Source organism: Cyrtonyx montezumae, unplaced genomic scaffold, assembly GCF_038088225.1.
Source record: "Cyrtonyx montezumae isolate F1298 unplaced genomic scaffold, pur_monq_1.0 scaffold_11, whole genome shotgun sequence".
Classification (NCBI taxonomy): domain Eukaryota; kingdom Metazoa; phylum Chordata; class Aves; order Galliformes; family Odontophoridae; genus Cyrtonyx; species Cyrtonyx montezumae.
In genome coordinates this window covers 4,869,927-4,893,499 of record NW_027071837.1, presented here as the reverse complement: position 1 = coordinate 4,893,499, position 23,573 = coordinate 4,869,927, and the positions used below count along the sequence as shown (strand labels likewise).

Sequence of the window (23,573 nt, the reverse complement as noted above, 5' to 3'; positions counted from 1 at the left end):
AAAAGGAGGCTTGCTGCCCTGTGTTTTATTCCTTCATTTGGGTGGGCTGGGGGTGGCAGCCAGGGGCACACCTGGGCTGGGTGTGCTGTGTATTGGCCCTTCCAGACCTTCACCTCTCAGGTGCATGAACTTCCATGTTAGTTCCCATCTCCTGACGATGCCTCTTGAGTGCATTTGTAGTACCCTTTTATAATATTAATGTCTTTGTAATACAGGATTCTCATTTGTTTTTTTGACTGCAGATTTGTTGGAAGGATTATCATGTACAGAAGCAACCAAGAGCCCGTAGCCAGGTTAGTCCTGCAGCTCTCACTGCTCCCACCCCCCACCCCTTCGAAGATGCTGGGCTTCTGAATAAACCTCTACATCACAGTTCCTGGATCTGGATCCCAGTGCTTCAGTGTGCAGGGCCATCATGCACGTGTGTGTGGACTGGAGCATTTCCAGGCTCCTTCGCTGGTTGTCCTGAGCCCTGTTAGCTGAAGAAAGGGAAGCAGCCGAGGGTCACAGGTAGAACATTCAGGACGAAATAAAAGCATAAGTGGGAGCAGTATCAGCTGTCATCTCGTATGGTGCTGCTGATTGACTGTGCTGAAATGGATGCATTTCCAATGCTTTTAAAATCAGATTTTATGTAAGTACCAGAACTTGTTAGATCTGAACATTTGGTACTTATTCCTCCAAAACTTCACTGGGAATCCACCATTCAATTTGGACCTTTGAGCATCAAGGATAATCTGTGTAAGATAAAATAATAAAAGTATGTAAAGGGAAGAGAAGGCAAAGCCACACAGTGTCCAATTTAAAGTTTAAATAAAGTGATCAACTCCTAAAAGTCATCAGTTTAACTCTGTAATTTCTCTCTAGGGTTTAAAACTGTAAAGAACTTTGAGTGATGTTCTATTATAACCTTTTGCTTTTAGATCTTTGGGTCCTGAAAACTTGTTGCTGAAAGGTGCTACCCTCAAAAATACCAAGAAGATTTATGGTGAGGAGTTTTTAAAAATTATTATGTAAATAGATCAGATGAGCAACTACATTTGTCATTATTTATCACTAAATCTAGGGAGGAAAAATACTTACCTGCAGTCTGTCTGCCAGGGCTCTGCAGTTGTTTTTGCACACCAGCTGACTGCATATAGTTGCAAAGTTTTAGGGTTGAAATGTGGAGGTGCTGCTTATATCTGCAGTGCTGCCAAGCTGTGCAGGTTGTGTTAATGCACCTAAGCAAGCTGTTCTTTGTATCTGGGTTACGAAGAGCAGGGAGCTGTTTCCAGCTCTGTTAAATGCTTGTGTCAGAATCACAGACATGGGTAATTTGGAATGAGGAGCGTTAGAGAAGACTGATCTTTTTTCTAACTGTGTGTGATCCTTTGGCTGCTGGTCAGTGCTCAGGGATTCGTGCAGTTAACATTACTTAGCAGGCACTGAGCTTTCTGCAGTCGAGCAGCCCCTGGGTAATGCCAGTTTCTAGCACTGGGAATTGAGTTCCATGTAAACACTGATGCCCTTGATGGCTTGGTGAAAGCTGGGTCCCTTATGGGTTGTGAGTCCCTAATGAGTTCTGCTTTAATCCTCTGCAGGAGTGGCAGTCTATACTGGAATGGAAACAAAAATGGCTTTGAACTACCAAGGGAAATCTCAGAAACGCTCTGCTGTAGAAAAGTGAGTATAGCAGGCAAAAATTGGTAAAAGCTGTGGCTTTCCTCATGGATGATTCACACAGACATAATCCCCTAATCTGCTGCCTTTTGTTTCAGGTGCTTTCTGATTTTCTGTGCAATCTGTGTGTTTGATTAAGCATATCTTTCAAGGAGCTGCATCATTTAGTAGTTTTTTTTATTTTAAAAAGTAAGGAATATTAAGTTATATGAACTGACCCTGAATATCAGCACTGTCAAAAGCACTAGTTCTGTAATTCCCTTCTAAAAAGTAAGGAAGGCTTGTTCCTGCTTATTTGCATGATTTTTCTATGTGAAAGTAGTTGCAAGAGTTTTAAAAAGAAACCTATTTTTCAGATCTATCAACGCTTTCTTGATAGTGTACTTGTGCATCCTATTGAGCAAAGCTACTGTGTGCACAACTCTGAAATATGTCTGGCAGAGTAATCCATTTAACGATGAGCCTTGGTACAATGAAAAGACTAAAAAAGAGAGAGAGACGTTCAAGGTAAATGGATTTGTATTTCAGCACCTCCTCCAGCTGTATATATTCTGACAGTTTTATTTAATCTGATCATGTCTGCTGCCAGTCCTGTGATGCCTGCTTGCTCTTTGGAAGCGCTGTCACTTGCTGCAGTCTCTTCTGTTGTTTGTGTTTGTCTCCTGTATCGATTACTACCTGCCTCTCATGCTTGTGTGCAGTGATGCTCTTAGCAAGGCTTGCACTAACCCTGCTTGCACGCTGCCATCCCCATCACCTTGGGGCAGGCGAATGCATGCAGGCTACTGACAGCAGGAGGATAACATCGCTTCCTCCACACCGAGATATTACATAAATGCAGCAGCTGATTTAACCTGGATCCTTATCTGAACTGGAGCTATCTTTCAGCTTTGAGTAGATAAACTTAAATTGAGGCCATGTCAGCCAGGTTCTTAAACTTGCTGAGACGCATGCAGCCAAGCCTGAAAGAGTGAATGTGAGTGGGTGGGAATCAGCTGGTGCAGTTGATTGTTGAGTGGGACTTCAGGGATGTCACAGAATCAGTGCTTGACTGTTCTCAAACCACTTGCTGCAGATACCTGAGATGAGAGTCAGCTTGTAGCAGTATATTGTGAAAATGAATGTGTGTACCGGAATAAAACGTAGATTTAGTCACTTGGAAAAAGCTCTGTGTGCTGTTCTGCTATACTCTCATATACCTGCAAATGGCAAGGAGATTTTCTACATGAAAGGAGAGTACAATTTGGTCCTATATTAACTGTATTCAGTTATTTTCAGAGGGCTTTTTTGTATTTAACCTTTAAAGAAATGCTGTCTAAAATCTCAGAGGCATTGCTGTGAACTGCCTCATCCCTGAGTTATGCTTGACAAGCACAGACTGCATCTCCCTCTTGTCTTTCCATTGCAGGTGTTGCGGATGTTCACAGACTTCTTGTCCTTTATGGTCCTCTTCAATTTTATTATCCCAGTCTCCATGTATGTTACAGTAGAGATGCAGAAGTTCTTGGGCTCCTTCTTCATCTCTTGGGACAAAGAGATGTACGATGAAGAAATAAAAGAAGGAGCATTGGTGAACACCTCAGATCTGAATGAGGAGCTTGGACAGGTCAGAACAGACTCTGTTTGCATCTGTTTTGAGAGACAGGGACGTCCCTGTTTTGGCAGGGGAGCAGCAGCACAGGGGGAAAGGCAGAAGATTTTGCTTTAGCCTCCAGCACGCACACCATGTACTGTCCCCTCCTGCTGTGGTGGTTGGTGCTTCTGGTGGTGGTTTCTGTGCACCTGAAGGTTTCAGGGTTGTGCATCGCTTGCTCTCTGCAGTCTGATGGTTCTTCCTACCATAGCTATTGGGAGGTTGCATTAAAAACAACAGAAAAAAAAGACTTACAAAATGTTTGGAGTGTTGACCTTAATTGTATCACAGTATCATTACAACAATCCTTATCAGTATGCTCTAAACAGAAATTAAAAGCCTTGCTGTATTTAATTAAGGCAAAAGAAAATCACTTCTTGCCATGGAGCAGGACAGCGAAGATCAATTACTGGTTTTATTTCAGCTCTATAGTCCTTGATAGCTTTGAAAACCAGTTCATGGGCCCCTGCTGCTGGAGTAATGTTCTCCCTGATAAGAAACCTTGTTGTGGGACTCCCTTGCTGTCCCAGCAGCACAGGGCTTTGTCCCAGCCAGTGGCACTTTCCATTTAACGTGATTCTGCTCGCGGCACGAAGTGGGTGAGGTTATAAATAGTGTATGAAGGAGGAGGAACTGGGTCATGCCAATTGTTTCCATACTGGGGAATATCAGGAGCAGCACTCAGTGTGTCAGGATGGTTTGCTTTCACTGCTTCAATTAAAAATTAAAAACTCTCTGTCTCTTGAAGGATTAGCAAAAAGCCCTACCCTGTTATCTCTCTGGGCACGCAGCGCACGTGCAGCCACACTGCTGCTGGCTCTGCTGGAGTAGTTATGGCTTCTCTTTCTGAGTGTGGGCTGTGTACGGTGCCTCCTGCTTCTTATTTTCCTTTGAAAAATAGCATCAGTTTGGAGTAGCAATTACTTGCATACATAATGTGGCACCAAGACAGAAGTCTCACAGGAGAGGCAGCAGATCTGCAGCAGCAGCTGTTTGAGCACTGAGAGCCAGAGCAAAGCAGCCAGAAAGTATGAAGAGGGAGAACAGGGGGTCTTGAAGGAAGTTTTAGAACTCTTTGGGTGCTGCCTCCTGACACCTGTGCAATGGATAGAAAGGTGAACGATGAGGGAAGTGGTAGAATTGCCTAGTGGTACCCACAGAAGGCACCTGCATGTTTCTGGGGGCCAGGTCAGGAAAGCACAGTTGTATTGAACCTTTCAGTTTTTGGAGGGCTGCTTCCACACTGTGATGATGGCTGCAGCAGTGCAGCGAGGTGTGAGTGCCTGCTCCCTTCTAGGTGGAGTTTGTCTTCACCGACAAAACGGGAACGCTGACGGAGAACAGCATGGAGTTCATTGAGTGCTGCATAGATGGGCACAAGTACAAGGACTGCATTGCAGAGGTTGATGGCTTCTCGCAGACTGACGGACCCCTAAAATATTATGGTAAAGCAGAAAAGGTGAGAAATCTGCATCCTGATGACTGTTGGGTTTTTGTTGGTGACTCCAGACTAGGTCAATACAGGATCTATTACTGCTGAAGTTGTGGAGAGGCTGATGGATTATTTTGTTTTGAAGTACATACAGCAGTGGTAACTGGCTGCTCTGAGGGGGGTGGAGTGCATGGCACACAGGTGGTAACGGGGCCTTTCTCCATGCTTAGAGCCGAGAGGAGCTGTTCCTGAGAGCTCTGTGCCTGTGCCACACTGTTCGGATCAAACAGGCAGACCAGGTGGATGGGCTGATAGGACATCCTGAGTGCAAAAACACCTACATCTCCTCTTCCCCAGATGAAATCGCTTTGGTGAAAGGTGCTGAAAAGTAAGAATCTGACCGTGTTTTGTTTTGTTTTGTTTTTCCTTGTAAATCTGCTGGAGACACAGAGGACCGTGTCCTGAGCCTCTCAGCACCTGTGCAGTGCAGTGCCCAGCTCCCCAGGTTACAAGAGTGATGCCAGCACATCAGAGCTGGCTCTGCATGCAGCTACCCGTGCCTTCTAGCTAGGGCTTGGTAACTTCTTTCCTCTGCTCAGCAGTACACATCTTGAAATGAGAACTCTGTTAATGTGTAACACATGCCAGTGGGTGCTCTCAATGTTGTTCTGTCCTCTTGTTTATTGACAGGTATGGTTTCACTTTTCTAGGACTCGAAAATGATTTCATGAAAATCCGAAACCAAAAGAATGAAACTGAAATGTAAGTGCCACAGGTCCTGCCAGGAATATTGCTGCTGGGGGTTCAATGGGCTCTGTTCAGCTTTGGCTCCCACGTGTGTTAATTAAGCTCAGTCAATGTGGTAAACCAGGCAAGGTCAAAACTGCTCAGCAAGGGCCCCTTTACCAACCTGCACAGCCCCTGCTCCTTTGTGCAGTGAGCAGGTTGAAGGGCTTGCTTGCAGAGGCCTGCTGTCAGTCCTAGGAAAGCCTTCAGGTCCCTTGAGTGTGTCTCCTTCCTTCCCCAGAGCCTTACAGGTGGCAGCTGTGCCTTCAGGCAGGGCACAGTCTGTGTGGTGTGACATGGTTCCTGTTCCCCCTCCCAGATGTAAAATAATTCAGTTTTACCCTGTGCTCACAGCTCCTGTGCCCTCCACGTGCATGCAAGAAGCTGGGAGCGAGTTGCCTGACCCCAGTTCTCCCCTACAATTTGCCTCCCAAGCAAGTTTCACTTCTCTGAAAAGTCAGTGTGGAGTTTTCCTTGTTCTGAGCCTGAGCTCAATTTTTTCTTTTCTTTAAAGGTACCAACTTCTCCATACACTGAACTTTGATCCTGTCCGTCGTCGTATGAGTGTCATTGTGAGAACCACCACAGGTACCACTAAATGCACAAATATAAGACACACCTTCTTCATTCTTACCCTGAGTGTACGTAATGCCATGAGCTGTAACCCAGAGAAGTGAAGGTGTTGGTTTTTCTGAGCTGGTCTAGGCCCATTAACTCATTTTTGTCCAGCCTTTTGCAGAAAGCTCTCTCAAGGGCAGGTAGTAATGCTCAGTAGTCCAGCCCAAGGTCAAAGAAAGTTTTGCACAGGTGTCAGACCACTTTTGGGAGACTAGTAGCAGTTCCTTCTTTAGTTCTGCCATATTTTTTCATCTGCATCTTCTGTTGGTATTGAAGCCAATGTCCTTTAAGCCTTTCTGTGGCTTTTGAATGCTATAAACTATAACTTTGCTTGTAGGAAAGCTGCTTCTCTTCTGTAAAGGAGCAGACTCCTCAGTTTTTCCAAGAGTGCAGCAAGAGGAAATCCAACGAACTAAAGTCCACGTGGACCGCAACGCTATGGTGAGCATGCAGTGGGATTTGGCTGACTCTGGGGTCAGGAAAGTCATTTGCCAAAAATAGAGATGTGACCTCGCTTTGGAGGGAAGTACTGAAAATCTGAGTGTCACTCTATTGTTTTGAAGCCTCTTTCCTTTTTTGTTTCTTTGACTTCCATGTTTATTTGACTTTTGATATACTTATATGGATTTGAGCGCAGTTGTGTCCAAGCGTCTCCCAAGCAAGTTAAAAATAGCACTCACAATGGCACGCTGTTTGCTCTGGTGGGAGAAATCTTTCAGCCACTTGTGATGTGCGTGTGAAGGTGGAAGAGAAGCCTGTCCTGGGGGGGCTGATCTAGCCGAGGTGGTGGTGTGGGGCAGTGCCCTTTGCTTGGCTTCAGATGTGGGGGACTGGCTTGTCCCAGCTGGGTGCTGGATCCCTGCTCTGGCCCTGCCCTTGACTTCTGTCTGCTGTGCTACGTGTGTGCAAGTGTGCTCTGATGTGAAGAAGTTCCTGTGTCAACACGGAGATGTTCACTGTCTTTTGACTTAAGCCAGTTGTCATTACTGTCAGTTTAGTACTGACACAAAGCACTCATGCAGGGAGCTGCACGGAATAGGGTTTAAGGGCAGTTGCCCACTTCTTTTTTTTCCACCCCTCCAAGGATGGCTACCGAACGCTTTGTGTGGCATTCAAGGAACTAACTCAGAAGGAGTATGACAGGATTGACCGGCAGCTTAATGAAGCAAAGATGGCTCTGCAGGACAGGGAAGAAAAGATGGCTAAGGTCTTTGAAGACACAGAAGCAGACATGCACTTGATTGGGGCAACAGCTGTAGAAGACAGGTAAAGAGATACCAGCACACAGACCAAGCACATCGGTGCCCACAGTTTCTCCACAACTTTGTGTTGTGGTGTGCCCCTGCTCTCTTGCATGAGCCATGGTGAGGTTCCTGTGCAGCCTGGGTTGGCTTCCATGTGTTTAGGGGGCAGCCTGGGAGCACTGGGAGAAAACTTGGAGCAGCCCCGTGAGAGCTGAGCAGCAGGGTGGATGCTGAAAGCATCCAGGGCAATTACTCTATGGCACAACCCATCATGTACTGCCTAGCTGCTGGAATCAGCTAGCATAGGAATTAGGATTTATTAGTGAAACCACAGAAGTACTCACACTTTTACAAAGTGAATTAATGTATGCAGCATCAATTTACATATCAAAACAAATTCAGTTTTGTGTGCAGTTACGGTAAGTGCATGTGTAAATTAACCTCTTATTCCTGACTCTTGGGTCTCGTAATATAATGCAGTGATTTTTGTCTGCACGTAAAAAATTGGGATTGCTGAGTTCTAATCCTTATCCCTGTGGCAGTAGTCTCTTCAGTGTGGGGACAATCAATTAACTTCTCTGTAGCTTACGTTCCCTACCTGCAAAATAAGGATGCCTCAGGGGGCTGTGTGGATTAAGGGGCAGTGCTGGCTAAGCCTCTTTATGCCCATGGAGTGCTGTGTCTCAGGAACATGTTTCTGAGGTTCCTGCCTGGGGCCTGCAGGGAAGGGCACCATATCCTTCTCTGAAGGTCTTGTTTGTCACGACTTTCTTGATTTGTGTTCATAATGCAGAGCTGCTCCAGGGTCATCCTGCTTCTGTCCAGCAGTGTGGTGGTGGTTGTGCACGCAGGGCTGTGTGCTAGCTCTTGGTGTGAAGGTGGCCTGGTGGCCAGGACACGTGCAGTGCTGAGAGTCCATCTGCTTTGGTGCCAGCCCAGCTTTGCGACTCCCTGCTTGGTGAACTGCTGGTTTGGGGATGAGAGAGGCTGGGGAGTCATTGATGTGCCACCACAGTAGCATGGAGCTGATCAGGGTCTGCCTTGCATCCAAAGCCAGCCTGAGCAGTGATTTTTTGTTCTCTGCACTCAGGCTGCAGGAACAGTCGGCCGAGACGATTGAGGCTCTGCATGCTGCTGGCATGAAGGTGTGGGTGCTGACAGGTGACAAGATGGAGACGGCCAAGTCCACCTGCTACGCCTGCAGACTCTTCCAGACCAGCACTGAGCTGCTGGAGCTCACGGCCCGGGTGGTGGGAGAGAGCGAGAGGAAGGAGGACCGTCTGCATGAGCTGCTGATGGACTACCACAAAAGGCTGATTCAGGACGTTCCCAAACCCCGGGGTGGCCTGAAGAGGTGAGAGTGGTGAGATCCAAGCCCATCTCTGTTTGGAGACAGCCTTATCTCCAGTGTTAGCTGGCTTTGAACTTAGTTATGCAGTTCCATCATTGAAGGACTCGTGTTCAATCCATCCAAAAAGGATGACAAAAAGATTACTACAAAAGTAGTTCTGTTTCTGAGATGATATAAGCAGCTATATATTGCTCTTACGCTTCTTGAAGTGTAACTGATTTTTGTTTTTTTCCTAAGTCTGTTCCTCTTGTGCCCTAGAAGCTGGACATTGAGTCAAGAATATGGCCTGATTATAGATGGCTCAACGCTGTCACTGATACTCAATCCTTCTCAGGATTCCAGTTCTAGTCATTACAAAAACATATTCCTACAAATCTGCTTGAAGTGTACTGCAGTTCTCTGCTGCCGGATGGCTCCTCTGCAGAAGGCACAGGTATTTCCTTTGTGGTTAATGTTTTTTTTAGCTGACTGAAGAGTGTCATTGGGTGGCATAACACACCTTTACTCCACTGGATGGACTTGACCTGATCTGTAGATGGGTTTCAAAGCCTGTAGGGAGAACTCTAGGTACAAACTCTTGTCTCATTCTCCAAAAGGTGCTGAAAACTTTGCGAAACATATCAGATATGACTTCTAGGGGTTTTTTGTTGTTTTTTTGGGGGGGAGTCAGCTGCCATCACTGTACAGAAGACATCAAAGTTGAGCAGAAAACAGTTCGTTAGTCCCCAGGGAGGAATAACAAGGATTCAGAGATTCAAAATGCAGAAGTATTGCTAGAACAGTCCGAGTTACAGATTTGACAGGAAGATGAAGACTTTCTGGGTAGCAAAAAAAAACCTTCAAGCTGTAGTCAGGTACTTCACTACTTTCCTTCACTGAAGACGTGGGTTTTTTTTTGGAAGCATCTGATAGATGTAACCACTGATTTCTGTATAATGGTGTGAGGCTACATTTCCTGCAGTGCTGCTTTAAATAAAGCTTCCTCATCTTGATCAGCTAGGACTTCCCCAGGCTATGTATTAGCCTTGTCTGAACTTCAGAGAGTCACGGAAACACACCAGTCTTTCAATTATGAATATAAAACCTTACTTAAATACACTTGCAGGAAGCCGCAAGCCCAAGCCAATTAGGAAGAAACAAAACCCATTTGTTCTTTTTTTTCCTTTCCAACTCTGTAGTCCATGACTTCCTCACACCAGCTAATGACAAAGAATGATAAATAGTGCATTTTTAGCCCTGGTCCAGGGTATGATTGTCTTCCACGTGAGAGGCCACATCTCTATGAGAGAGCAGAGTCTGTCTGGGGGAAGGGGAGGCTGCTGCTGATTTGTTTCTAAATACAGTCCTTCAGCCCTGTGAAGCTGGGTCTTGGCTTTTCCTCTAGTTGATGGTTGCAAAGGAAATAGTGGGGGTGTTTATTAATCTGAGCTCTCAGACATTACTTTGCTGCTACAGAGCCAGGTTACTTGTTCATGAGTTGCAGGGGTCTCTGGAGGCGGAGTTTTGTTCAGTGTGGGGTTTTTTTTTGTTTTGCTTTTCTTCACTGAACTTTTGCTTTGTGCTGCTGTCCTGTTTTAAATCGTTAGATTGTGCGAATGGTGAAGAACACAAAAGGGAGCCCGATAACACTATCAATAGGGGACGGTGCCAACGATGTCAGTATGATTTTGGAAGCACATGTTGGAATAGGTAAGGCTGCTGATAGACACATCTGATACCCGGGGCTGCTGTGCACCTGTGTTGCTTACATTCACTGCTGCTTTCAGAGGGCTTTTGGTCCAGATCAGTGCTTGGGATCATGGTAGGCTGCTGCCTTAGATAGGTATGTGCTCTTTGTCTTTTACCATGTGGTGAACTGCAGATTGCTTCTTACACTTTTGTTCCTGCTGGTGACACAGAGGGGTTTTCTGCTGTCCTCTGTGCAAAGAAAGGTTGATTCTAGCTTAAATGAAACAGGTAACTTCCTCTAACCTTTGCTTCACTATTAAATCCAGTGCTGAGGGTTTTGGTGGGATCGTACCCATTCATCTCAGCTAAGCTGAAGCTAGCATTTGTCCTTTACCCAGGTGTGTGCAGGAACCTGGCAGCACTGATTGCACCTGCTGGGAATGTGTGCATCTTCCAAGGGCTGCCGCTGACCTATGTTGTGCCTGCCCTGTCCATGTGCCTGATGTCAGGCATGAAAACAGCTGAGTTTCATATCTGAATTTCTGCAGATGGTTGTCAGAGATTGTGAAAGCACTGACAATTTTTTTAATGCCACTGAAGAGGGATGGTTAGAAGGGAATGGACATCCTCTTTATTTTTGACTGTCAGAAATGGTGTGTTAGACTTTAACTGCAGTGAAGGATTCTATTTGTTAATTTGGATGTGGTTTTTAAGTGAACAAAACTGGCTTTCTTGAGCTTTGTTCTGAGGGGATCTCTTGGGAGGCTGAGCTTCTGCAGTGTAATAACCACACTGCTGGATGCGGGCAGGCCTGGGGGAAATCTTCTCTTTTATCAGGTTTATCTGAGATACCAGTTACCACATGCTCCCACATAAGAGCTCAGTTAGCAACCTAAGTTTAGATTAAGAACGCCAGAGGAGTGTCTGACTGTCACAGAGCCAAAGCCATGCCAAATCTTGCAGAGCTTTAGTGTTTGGCTCTCCTGGGCTGTCTGCCTGCTGCCCCTGTCCCTGCAGGGTCAGTCCGCAAGGGCTGGGCACACAGCATGTCATGGATGTGTTTAAAATGTGAAAGTCTGAAAGAATTACAAAGTAAATACAGCCTTTGTCATGGCCTGAGGTACTGAATTATGTGACCCAACTTCACAAATAGCATCAGTATCAATTCCAGTCCCTTCTTTCTTTCCATCCCTTGCCTTTCTTCTGTTTCCAGGTATAAAAGGCAAAGAAGGTCGTCAGGCTGCACGAAACAGTGACTATGCTGTTCCAAAGTTTAAACACTTAAGAAAATTGCTACTAGCACATGGGCATTTGTATTATGTGAGAATAGCACACCTTGTACAGTATTTCTTCTATAAGGTAAGGATGGTGTTCAGCTCGTTATTTTTGTTTCCACTGCAGGTTTCTCTGACAATAGAAAAGGTGTAAAGCAGGAAGATGGTGTATAGGATATTCTGTTCTGTTCATCTGGGGGTGGGTGGATGTCTCCCATTTGCTTGCTGATTGAAAGTGCAGTATGTGGGGAAATGGGAGTGTGGCTTTTATCCATTGTCTTCTGCCACAGACTTATTGGATTAGTGTAGTGCTTGGTAGAAAACAGTGTCCTGCTTTATCTGGTAGTACAGTATCAGGTAATGCTATCTGAAAATAGGAACAAGTATTGCATTTAGAGTGAAAAGTCAAGCCTGAAGTCACTAAACTGATGAATGCTTCCCTGCTAACCTTTCTTTTTTCATTTCTCTAGAACCTTTGCTTCATTTTACCACAGTTTTTATACCAGTTCTTCTGTGGATTCTCACAGCAGGTAACTTCCAGTTACATGTCTGAAAAGGCAGGATAAAAAGCCAGTAACATAGCAGAGATTTGACTTTTGGTCATCCCACCTCTTCCTCATCTTTCTTTGTATGATAGAAGGAATTAACCTTCTAGCTCAGTACTGTCATGTTTTTGAGACTTGCAATTAAAAATAAATAAGTTTGCTTTCCTTTTCCATCTATGACCCATTTTTGTTGGTTAAACATGGATGGAGACCGTCCCAAAATATTAGAGGGTGTCATAGCTGGTTTGCCAGCACCTGATTTTGCTACTTCTACTCGGGAAAGTTTTTCAAAGGCTTCCTGGTCTTCTCTCATCAGCTGCATTTCCCTGTACTAAAAGTGTCTTTCAAAAAGAAGTACAGTTTGTTCTTTGTGTAACAGCCTTCAGATAGGACACATGATGAGTGTCATCGGACACTTAGTCTGGGTGAGTGTCAGAAGGACAGGCCTCAGTGTCAGGTGGGCTCTGGTGCTTGGAGACAATAGCTCTGGCATTTGTGTTTGCTTCTGTTCTTTTCTGTCTGGTTGGTCTTAAAAGTGTAAGAGTTTGTTCTCAGCTTGTCTCAGCAGAACCACTTCTTTTTATAAAAGAAGAAAGAAAAAAACTATAGCTTCTCTAATAAAAAAAAGTCAAGTCTTTAGAAAGTCACAGGAGACATCAAGTGTATTAATAGAAACAGCAGCACAAGAGCAGCTACAGAAAAGCTGCAGTAACAGCTGTTTCTTGTTGTTCTGGAGGTCTCGCTGGAGCCCAAACAGGCACAGAGTGTGACCCACATCTATGACAAAGGGATGAGTCTGTGGGGTGTGTACAGAGGCAAGGGCTGGAAACTGCAGGTCTGTCTATGGGAAGACTTTTCAAGTGGAATTTGTCTCATTTTACCCCTTCTTCTTTTCAGCCTCTGTACGATGCTGCTTACCTTACCATGTACAACATCTGTTTCACATCTCTCCCCATTCTGGCTTACAGCCTTCTGGAGCAGCACATCAGCATTGACACACTGACCTCAGATCCACAGCTGTATATGTAAGTTGCAAGGGGCTGCGTGAGCCTCAGTGCAGTTTAAGCTTTGTTGGTGCAGGACACAATCCATAAAGGGTGGTTTGAGCCAGTGTGCCTGCCCAGTGATAGTGACAGAGTAGCCATGAACCTGCAGAAAGGCTGTTTATATCCCCAGTGCTTTGTGCTGGGGCTCTGCAATGTCCTATTTATTGCCTATTTCTGTTTACGCTCTTTAATGGTATCTGGTCCAGCAAATTGCACTTCTGTCTGTGTAAAGAAAAAGCAAACTGCAGATGGAAATCTTCATCCACAGGGAAAAACAAGCTGCAAGTCTGGCCAGAGCATTCATTCATGTTAGCTCTGAGCCAGGCAGTGAGAGCCAAGCATTCGCTGGAACACTTAATGGAGGGGAAATCTAGCTTGCAGAAGATAAGAGATCTGTTCATTTACAAGAAAGTGAATGCTGCTCAAGTCCAGCTCAGGCAGGTAGTTTTTCAGCTGGCACAGGTGGATAACACCCCAAAAAGCCGAATCCCCATTTCAGAACATGAGAGCTGGGAAGTCTGCTCTCGCAGTTACCTCCGTGTTGCCTATGGAAAACACTGTGTAAGAGTGGTAAGATGGTCTTCCTCTGCTTTTCTGGCTTATTTCTCTCCTTCCTTACCTGCAACTGGGGGAATCCTTGACCCCCTATGGGACCCCTCCAGTGCTTCCCATCTTCCCCCACCCCTGTCCATGCACATACCTGGGTGCAGTCCTTCAGGCAGCAGGTGCCTAAAGGTATTATTTCTGAAATAACTACTCAGCTCTATGATTGGTTAAACTTCTGTGCTCCTCCAGCCATGTAGCAAAATGGACCGATTTTCAAATACATTTGTAATTGAATCTTGTGCAGCATAGACCAGTAACAGCAGGCCCCTGTGCTCTCACCTGCAGGCTGTCTGATTGCTGGGCTATGAGAACTGAGGGAAAACAGGTTAATTGTGCAGTTAGATAGCTTCAGTTTGAATATTCATGACTTTGCATGTGCTGCTGAATACAGAATGACTGCTGTGCCTCTGCTGTATAAATGCTGAGTTGCTGCAGTGCAGATCTCTCATCTGAGGCATGGTAAAAGCCTGTTTACGATGAGTGCTGCAGGACATAAATGGGAATGGAAAACTGATTGCATTGAATGGGTTCTTTGCATTTTCCCTTCCTGCAAAGAAACAGCCCAGTCAAATCAGAGTGAGAGCTCCTTTCTGATCCCAAAGTACAGTATGTTTGAGAACTGTCACTGCAGTATTGTACAAAGGATTCAAGTAGGGCTTTGCTTTAGAAACTGCATTTACAGAAGCTCAGCACCACAGCTGCTTGCAGGGTGCGTCTTGCTGCAGATAGTTGCAGTTAGGAAGAAAAATGAGAAGAGGGGATTTTTGGTTTTGCTATAAACATGCTTTTGTCCCTCATCAATCCTCAGATTTTAAGGAGGACTGTCTGAGAAGACAGCAATGCAAGATGCAGGGAGCTGCTGCTGCCTGCAGCCAGACCTCACTCCTGCACTCAGCCAGGAGCCTCCTGCTAAACCCTGTGCTGAAGCCCATGGTGTGATTCAGGGAGTTATTTTTAGACTGTGCAGAAAAACACCAGGGATGAGATTTGCAGAGCTTTCCCAAAAAAGTTTTTTTGTGGGCTCTGCAAAAAGAGGGAAGCGTGCCACAGATTCACTGCATCTCGTGCGTTTCCTCAGCACAGCCTTGGCTGTGAGATTCAGCAGTGAAGTACAGCAGGGTCAGGGAAGCACGGTGGCCGTGCAGGAAGCATGGGGCAGCATCTTGCTTTGCTCAGACTGGGCTGAGATTTTGTCTGCATCATGCAGAGGATAAAAAATAATAATCTCTTGAATATCTTCTTGTTGGTGGTGGTTTTTTTTTTTTTTTAATATCAGATGCCATGCAGAGCAGATGTTGTTTATGTCCTGTGTGCTGGCAGATTGTGGGGTGTTTTACCTCTTTGTTTCCTGCAGCAGTGTTCACACCAAGCCAATGGAAATGCCAGGCTCTGCAGCAGGTCCCACGTGATGATGATTTTCTTGTTCTTGCTCTCTTGGCAGGAAAGTTTCTGACAATGCCATGCTGCAGTGGAGGCCTTTTTTGTACTGGACCTTCCTGGGAGCCTTTGAAGGACTCGTGTTTTTCTTTGGAGTCTATTTTCTTTTTCAAAATTCATCATTGGAAGATAACGGAAAGGTAACAACACCCCCCCCCCACAAAAAAAAAAAAAAGAGAAGGATGAGTGTTTCTTTTGTGCCCTGCCTCTCTTATCTGCCTGACAGCAAATATCCACATGCTTAAGCTGTGCAGTGTGTCTCTTGTCCAGTGGTGTAGCATTGCTTATGGTGTGATTCTGCAGCCAACGCTTGAAACGTTTTCCAAGTCGCCATGGCAACACTGCAGTGGTGGTTGTGCTCTCTGGGTACAAGGACTGGTCTTAAAGCAGATTGATGCTGCCTGGTGCTTAGCCCAGGGCAAGGCATTGGCGTGGCCGTGCACACAGTGTTCTTTGCTGTCCTGGGGTGCTTTCTGTTAAGGGGAAGTGTTAGCAGGGCTCAGCTGATGGAGGCCTTCTTGACACAGCCTTGAAACCCCCCCAGCTTTTGTTCTTTTAGGGGTCAGCACGTGGAGGAAAGCTCAGAATAGCACACGTTGCATCAGTGCCGACGTTCGTGGCCCCAGCTATGTGTAGTCACACTCCTGTGTTGTAGACTCCGTGCCTTTCTGTATTTATAGCCATTCTGGTTGCATATGAATAAAACATGTAAGCCCTGATGTGTTCTAGAGATGCCTTGAGAGGCCAAGTCTGCATGGCTCTCACTAAGACCTGTGGTTTTGTCCTGTTTTGTAAACACTTATGCTCATAAGAACTGCTACCAGCAATTGTTCATGATATCCATGTACGTTTGATTGACTCTTTTTCGTTCCTATTGACTTTAATTTTTCTTTTTTTTTTTTTTGCGTTTTTTAAAAAACTTTTACATTTCACTTTCTGTTTCAATGTATGCATCCAGATCTTGACAGCCTTTGGTAAGCATCTGTCCCATTCATTGCCCTCATTTGGATTTTTATACGGTATCTGCTTTTCTTAGCTGTGCATTGTCACTAGTATCCACAAACCAACAGCCTGTTCTCATGTGGAGAAACAGCCATTGGTGTGTTCTGCTCCTGGGACTAGCCCGGCACCACCAGCAGAGGTGCTGCAGTGGCTCCATGTTACGAGAAAGCAGAAACTGAGTAAATTCCCAAGAAATCATGAAACACAGGTGGTCCCAGTGACTTGTGTTCTCGATCAACATTGCTGTTAGTAGGAGGTTGTCTGTTGCTGTCACGCCGCCGGTCACTTGTCCGTGGTAGTGCATGGCACGGGGTTAGCGTAGCCAAGTCCTGAGCAGTGGTTGTGCCATTCCTCCATCCCCTCTGCTCCCTGCTTGCACTGTGTCCTCATCGTCCTTTCCATCCCTCCTGAGCAAGGTGGGTAGAAGCACGTGTGACAACACAGTGTGTTTTCCAGGTTTTTGGAAACTGGACCTTCGGGACGATCGTTTTCACCGTGCTGGTGTTCACCGTCACTCTCAAGGTCAGATTCAGTTCTTCCTTTCCAGTCACTTGTTTTTGCAGGCGTTCTCGAGTGTGTGATAAATGTCCTGTGTGAGAAATATGTTGAAGATGCTTTTCTGTATACCTTTCCCCCCTCACTTCCATCTTCTGTTTGCCATACAGGCAGAACTGAAGTGGCTTATTGACTGTTGGGCTGCTGGATGTGCAAAGTGTGCTTGTGTACAAGTGCTTACATTCTGCTAAATTATTTTCCTACTTTCTGCCTCCAGTCGGTTGCGGTTGGCTTCATTTCTCTTGGCTTTAAGCTCCAGAAAGAGAAGACAAACAACCAAGTTTTTGGGTTTGCCCACCTTGTTTCAGCTGCTGCCCAGCACCGTTGGTATCAGAAAAGTACATCTGTCAGACAATAATAGCAAAAGAGCTTTTGTTTCACAGAGCTTCCCAGAATGAACAGTGTGCATCCGGCCTTACAATGAAAGGTCTTTTATGTTTGGTTCAGGACAGCAGGCGGAGGCAGGAGGCAATTGCAATGGCTGCAACCTTTACACAGTTCTTCTTGTAGCATCAGAGGTTGCATCAAAGTTGTTCTATTAAAAACTCCCAGCTGCAGTTAGAAACTCTGTCCCTGTTGCTCAAGTGCCAGTCTGTAGGTGCTGAAATATATCCCCGGTGTACAAACACAGACAGAAGTTTTACATGGATACAGGTGAATGCACACTGCTGCTAATGCCTGTTCTGCCTGGTGTTGTTTTTTGTTTTACCTGCACAGCTGGCTTTAGATACTCGGTTCTGGACGTGGATGAACCATTTTGTGATCTGGGGCTCCCTTGCCTTCTACGTGTTTTTCTCGTTCTTCTGGGGAGGAGTCATTTGGCAAGTATCTTTCCTTTCCATGGCACTTTCTTAGGGAATGCCCTTCACCTTTATTGGGAGGAACGTGACTGCAGTTCCTCTCACTTTATCTGTCAGAAGATTTATAGAGATGGCGGAGTGTTTGTGAACATGATAGCAAGTGTTTGAGGTATTTTCCAACCTGAGTGATTCTGTGTTTCAGTCACAGCAGGTATTAGTATTAGGCAATGAGGATTGGGTTTTTTACATCATCAGGTGGCGTATTCTAGTGCTGCCATGAGAAACCCAGTGATGTGAAAAGAAAGGAGAGGAGGAGAAAGGAGGAAAACTGAGCATGTAAGCATTGTAAGGGACTGAAGGGTAGACGGGTCAGGGAGGAGGAGGTAGCTGAGGCCTTGGAAATTTAGAAAAGGCAATTTGCTCTTGAGACAGGTCTTGATCAGGGCTTCATAGGAGTGCTGAGACCAGGAGCTTGTAATGGGCAGCTGGGGAGGAGAAAAAAGCCACAAGGAGGAACAGTGGCTAGGCTGAGAAGTACGATGAATAGTCTGTATGGAGAAATGTTAGAGCAGTCCCAGGAGGTTGCTGACAGCCCTGCAGAATTAGCACAGCTGGGAGCAGGAGAGATGGATGGGGAGCTGAGTGGGCAGCCTGTGCCTGCCCGTGTTTGGCAGGAAGGTATTAGTGCCAGCACCTTGATCCCAGTCTGACCTAGTTGGGAAATGCGTGGGGCTGATGGTATTAACCGGAATCTATTTGTATCTTTTCTTTTTCAGGCCTTTCTTGAAACAACAAAGAATGTATTTTGTATTTGCCCATATGCTGACTTCTGTCTCCACATGGCTGGCAATAATTCTGCTGATCTTTATCAGCCTTTTCCCAGAAATTCTTCTAATAGTTTTAAAAAGTATAAAAGAGAGAAGTCATCAGGTAAGCAACGAGATGAAATATTGCACAGTATTTTTACAAAGGCCTCTTCTATTAAGCAGCAGATGAACTGTGTGCCATTCATGTCTCGAGGATGGCTTTCTAGAGTCTCATCTCGCTCGTTCACATGCCAGAGATGTCAAGAAGTTCATCTAAAAATACTGCCTAGATCTCTAGCAAGGAGAGACTCTACCAGTGCCTTTCTTTAGTTTTGTAGGCTGGATGGAAAACTGCTGTCTGTACAGTAACCCTTTTCCAACCCAAACTGATCCAAACCACCGTGTTGAGTACTGAAAAAAGCTGCTTGTTTTTTATGTCAGTATACCCAAGACGTTTACCTTGGCTGTATCCTGCAGGTGCCAGGGAGAAGCAGATCAGGGCTAATAATAACCCCCTTATAACCCAGTCCCCATCCCTGGCCGTGCACCTGCCCAGGTGGCAGCATCCCTGCAGCCACCTGCTCCCCCAGCTGTGCCCCTATCGCTCTGTCCGCTCTCCTCCCTCCTGCACTGCTCCCTGCTGTGGTTCCAGCAAGTTCTGCATCAGATGCTGCCCACTGGTGCTCTGTGTTTCCCTGGCAGTGGCAGAGCAGGCCCAGCAGTGTGGCTGCAGGGGGGGGTTCTGCTGTGTGCCTCCTCTGTTATTTTTGCTTCTTTTATACTTTAGCTTATCTTTTCTGAAGATCAAAATTGTGAAGTTTCCCTCCTAACCTTTGAAGTACAGGTTTGGCACAGTGTCAGTGAAGTAAAAGGTGTGTCTGCAGGACCAAAACAAAAACAAAAAAACATGACCCAAACAATTAAATTTGAAAGCAGTACAGATGATAAAACAACTGTAGCTAAATTCTTCCCAGCTCCATGCTATTCCTTCCTTCCTCTTTAAGTATGATTCCATAGTATCTGAATTAACAGTTTCTAAATTGGGCAGGATGGGGATGACTTGCTGCCAGCTGCAGCCATGGGGCAGTTCGAGGTCTCTGTCCCAGAAGGGGACATGGGGGTTACTGAGCTGCAGTTGAGCTCTTGGAGGCCCATTTTTGCCTCCAGCTCCTAGCCAGATCCATTCCCACTTAAAATACTTGCTTTCAAGAGTGCTTTAAATGTGTTAAAAAAGGCTCTTGTGAAATAGTTTAGTAAATCAACAGTAAGTGTCAACTAGAAAAGTCTCTTCATATGTGCATATAAACTAAAGGCAGGCTGAGCCTTATTTAAATGTACATTTCAAGTGAGAGCTTTACAAAATGCCTGGAGCAGATGCCAGCTCTAAATGTCTGTGTCAGCTGTCAGATACCAAGCTCAGTTGCACAGGTAGGGGATTTTAAATCAAGACCCTTTTTGAGAATCCTAACTCTAATACTAGAAAAGAAATGCTAGTTTCCAGAGGGGAGCATTAAACGAAAAGCCAGCTCAGTGAGCCCTCACCTTGGGAGCTCATGTCCCCTTTGGGAGAGGAGCATGGACCAAGACCAGGTCATGGGAGCTTGCCCTTTATCTGTAGGGGACTGGGTTTCCTTAATGAGATTTTCTATGTGGAAATGTTTTGGGTTTGTTTTTGTTTGTTTTTTAACTGCGAGGCGCATTCTTATTTTCTTTGGTTTCTGCCCTTTTCTCTCTTGTACTGCAATTTTCTGTCTTTTGTGCTGTTGTGAACTAGGTAACGAAGCGCCTTCCTTCCTCAGGAACATCCACTATCTTCATGCTTTCTCAAACTTCCAGCAATCACAGCTTTTCTTGGAGTGAATAAGGTGATTTCCCCTCTGAGCCAGTATGTGCTGCTTGCTCTCCTGCTTCCTCCTTCTAACACATTGCTGCAGAAAAAACCTGTGTTTAGATTTGCTCACCCAGCAAGAGCCTGCTTTCTCCTCCACACCTACTGCTTTCATTTAAATCTTTTGCTTAAGTGTTTTGTCTGTCTCTCCCCTTGGTTCCCTGCTGCGGATGCACACCAGCTGGGCTGAGCTGCTCGTGCCCAGCACCTCTGACATGGGTGCAGGTGCTCAGGGGACCTCAAGCAGGCATCAGTCACAAATTTGGGGTCTACGCTGACCCCTCAGGTGGGGGTACATTGTGCCTGCTCATGGAAGTCAGTGCTGCATCATTTATAAGTTGGTTTTGGTGGGTTAGTGCTACTTCCTCCAAGGTATGGAGCAAAGTGGGCTCTGTTATAATTGTCTTCTGGATGATTAGGCAAACAGCTCGTGCTCGCTTGATCTCAGAGGAGCTTCCCAAGTGCCCTTGTTGCCCTGTACATAACTCTGTTATCACTGCAGCTGTTCTGTGTACAAGCAGTAAGCCACAAGTGGCGTTCCCTGGCTGGCTGCCCGTGGAGGGCTTCCCACAGGCTGAGCACCTCAAACACATCCCTGCTGTCACTCAGTGTTACAAAACCACCGGTTGTGAGGAGATCAAGGAAGGCTCCTTTTTGGAAGCAGCTGTAGTTTAAAACTCAAAGCCTGAGGGAACCATTTGGGAAGCAGTGCCGCTTGCACTGAAAACCCAGCCAGTATGATCACCATGCTATTTAGGGAATGTGTGTTGCTACATCCATGTGGAGCGATGTAGCTGGCTCTAAGAAGCGTGTGTGTGTCTGTTGTTGGAGCAGTGGGAGGGTAACGTGTCCATGTGCTACAAGTGTTTTTGCCTCGCTGTTGCAGAGCAGTAGGAAGGCGCCCAAGTCGGTGTCGGCCAGACCTTCTGTCACACCACTTCTTTTAAGAACGTTCTCAGATGAGTCTAATGTGTTGTAACAGGTACCCTGCCCTAAGGAGTTGGGATGGTTTTAAAAGGCATTGATTAACCAAATGTAACCCTCAAATCAATTAAACTGTAATCCTCTTGACTGTTGGTGTGGGGCACCTGTCTGTCTGTGATATGGAGATGCAATGCTTGGGATGCATTTTAATTTGGGGACCTGTCCCATCCAGTCTCTTCAGAATCCTGTATGTTCACAGATCCACCCAATCCTAAATACCTTGCTTTATATAAGCAGATCCTTCAATATAACCAATATTTTGATCTAACATTAACAGCATGAGAATGCAGAATTGGGCTGTAAAAGCTAGCACTGATGTACTCACAGTGGAGTATCCAAGTCTAAGCTATTAAAATGATTCCAGAATTGCATCTGAATAGTATAAAAATCCCATTTTCTGTGGTGCATGCTGTTGTGTCAGATAGAAATGAGTAAATTTGAATTGATCCAAATAGATTGAAACTAAGTGTGTACTTGTCTGTGTGTCAGCATAGCGTGCAGCAGGCGTGGCTCTGTGTCTGTGTGCAGCTACACACACAGGGAGCATCCTGCTGCATCGTAGTAAGACACGGGCTGTCTTCTCCCTGCAGAGAAATAAAAGTGCCTGACTGAATTCACAGCCTATAGGCGAGATGTTATGTGGCTGCAAACACCACCGTGGGGATTTTCTGTAACCCTTCCCTCCTCATGCAGGCTGCCTGCAGAGAGCTCACCTCCTGGGTGAGCTGCCAACATCTGCCCAGGTGCTGCTGGGCTTCTGCAGCCCATGCAGAGTCCTTCAATCTCCCGTTCGCTCCTCGGCTGTGAATGAGGTTTGGCGCATTTATTGTGAGCTAATCATTCCTCTTCTTCCTTTCTTTCTTTATTTTGTCCTTTCTAAAAAATGCCAGCTGGGTTATTCTGGTTTTGGGAATGTGACAGTTGTGATACGTGTGCGTTTTCCTTCTGATTTTTGCAGACTGGCATCTTTGATCTGCCTATATTAGTGTCGTACAAACGTATAGAGAATGGTTATGTGAAGACTGAAGATGCTCTTGCTCATTTGGCAGAAAGATATCCTCTCAGGATACTTTAAAATGCTCCATCCAAACAGTGCAATTGTTACCCTGTGGGAAAATGTACCAGTTCTGTTGAGTATCACCAAGCACTGTAAGCAGCCATGCTGACAAAGCAGTAGCCAGGCACTGGCCACAGTACCTGTTCATCTTTGGTCTTGTTGCTTCGCCCCTGAAAAAAAACAAACCAACAAAACAGCAACATAATTCTGCCAAATCAGAAGTCTGCGTGATTGGAGACTGAGAAAGCATCTTTTGGAATTCTTCAAAAGCAGCATGATCATGATCAGCGTGAGAGCAATGCCACCCAGCGTCACACGGGGGCTTCCTCTGACTGCTGCAGCTCTGCCTGAGAGCAGCAGGGAGCTGCTGAAGCCTCTTGCTTTGCCTGACCAAAGAAGTAGCACAGACTCTGAGCCCAAGTGCTGGGCATCCTCCTGCAGCAGCTTGCTCCTCCGTGCTCGCTCCTGGCAGAAGGTGAAGGAAGGAAACGTGCCAGGACTGCTGGTGGTGAAAGGAGATTTCACAGGGAGGGAAGAGCCCGAACGCTGGGCTGTGGCATGCTTCCAGCCCAGCTCTCCCTGCTGCTGTGGCTGTGCTGACATTACTGCAGTGAGCAGCTGCTGAAATACTATGGGTTTGTGGTGGCAGCAAGTCCTCGGCCAGTTGCAGGAACACGGATGGTGCCAGCGTCACGCTGCATCTTGAGTTATTTGCACTAAGAAAAAAAAGAAGTCCATTTTAAAATAAAAGAAATACATGAATCCGATTTCATTTTACCCTTAATTTGGCTTTTAATTGGCATGTCCTTTTTTAGTCTACTTTTAGCGAGGGCTTCTGTCTTTAGGTTGGCACAGCGGGGTTGAGGTGCCTGACTCCCAGACTCCTCAGGCGTCCACGTGCGGAACAAGCAGCTGTTTTGCTCTGTTGAGTCCTAAGCAGTTACGGAGTGCCCTGTGTGCCAGCACCCTGCATGGGAAGGTGCTCCTCACTCTGCCTTCCCCTTGCCCTGCTGGGCACAGCCCGCTGCCAGGGGCTGCCATGGAAATACTGTGATGAGCACTCACCTCTGCCTTCAGCAGGTTCTGCTTCGCTTCCTGTGTGAAGAAGTGATGAATTACAGCTAGAACACCGAACGTTCCCTTCATCAGGTTTTGCTGAAGAGTCAGGTCTTGCTGTCT

The 23,573-nt window shown here is 45.9% G+C and overlaps 1 protein-coding gene across 3 annotated transcripts in view; it reads left to right on the top strand.

Annotated features, from left to right (window-relative positions):
* ATP11C (ATPase phospholipid transporting 11C) overlaps nt 1–23,573 on the top strand; it is a 48,468-nt gene extending 24,895 nt beyond the window's left edge. For 2 of the 3 annotated variants that reach the window (XM_065729466.1, XM_065729465.1), the window contains exons 8-29: nt 243–293; nt 924–988; nt 1,584–1,665; nt 2,019–2,169; nt 3,071–3,268; nt 4,593–4,754; nt 4,958–5,115; nt 5,418–5,489; nt 6,028–6,101; nt 6,469–6,572; nt 7,216–7,397; nt 8,466–8,729; nt 8,985–9,159; nt 10,313–10,415; nt 11,608–11,753; nt 12,139–12,198; nt 13,111–13,238; nt 15,307–15,442; nt 16,761–16,826; nt 17,577–17,680; nt 18,436–18,589; nt 22,296–23,573. In XM_065729466.1, the coding sequence (XP_065585538.1) occupies nt 243–293; nt 924–988; nt 1,584–1,665; nt 2,019–2,169; nt 3,071–3,268; nt 4,593–4,754; nt 4,958–5,115; nt 5,418–5,489; nt 6,028–6,101; nt 6,469–6,572; nt 7,216–7,397; nt 8,466–8,729; nt 8,985–9,159; nt 10,313–10,415; nt 11,608–11,753; nt 12,139–12,198; nt 13,111–13,238; nt 15,307–15,442; nt 16,761–16,826; nt 17,577–17,680; nt 18,436–18,589; nt 22,296–22,412 (2,752 nt within the window). In that variant the 3' untranslated portion in view covers nt 22,413–23,573. Of the gene's footprint in view, nt 1–242; nt 294–923; nt 989–1,583; nt 1,666–2,018; nt 2,170–3,070; nt 3,269–4,592; nt 4,755–4,957; nt 5,116–5,417; nt 5,490–6,027; nt 6,102–6,468; nt 6,573–7,215; nt 7,398–8,465; nt 8,730–8,984; nt 9,160–10,312; nt 10,416–11,607; nt 11,754–12,138; nt 12,199–13,110; nt 13,239–15,306; nt 15,443–16,760; nt 16,827–17,576; nt 17,681–18,435; nt 18,590–20,239; nt 20,331–22,295 lie in introns of all 3 variants that reach the window. The other variant, XM_065729467.1, reaches the window with a different exon arrangement.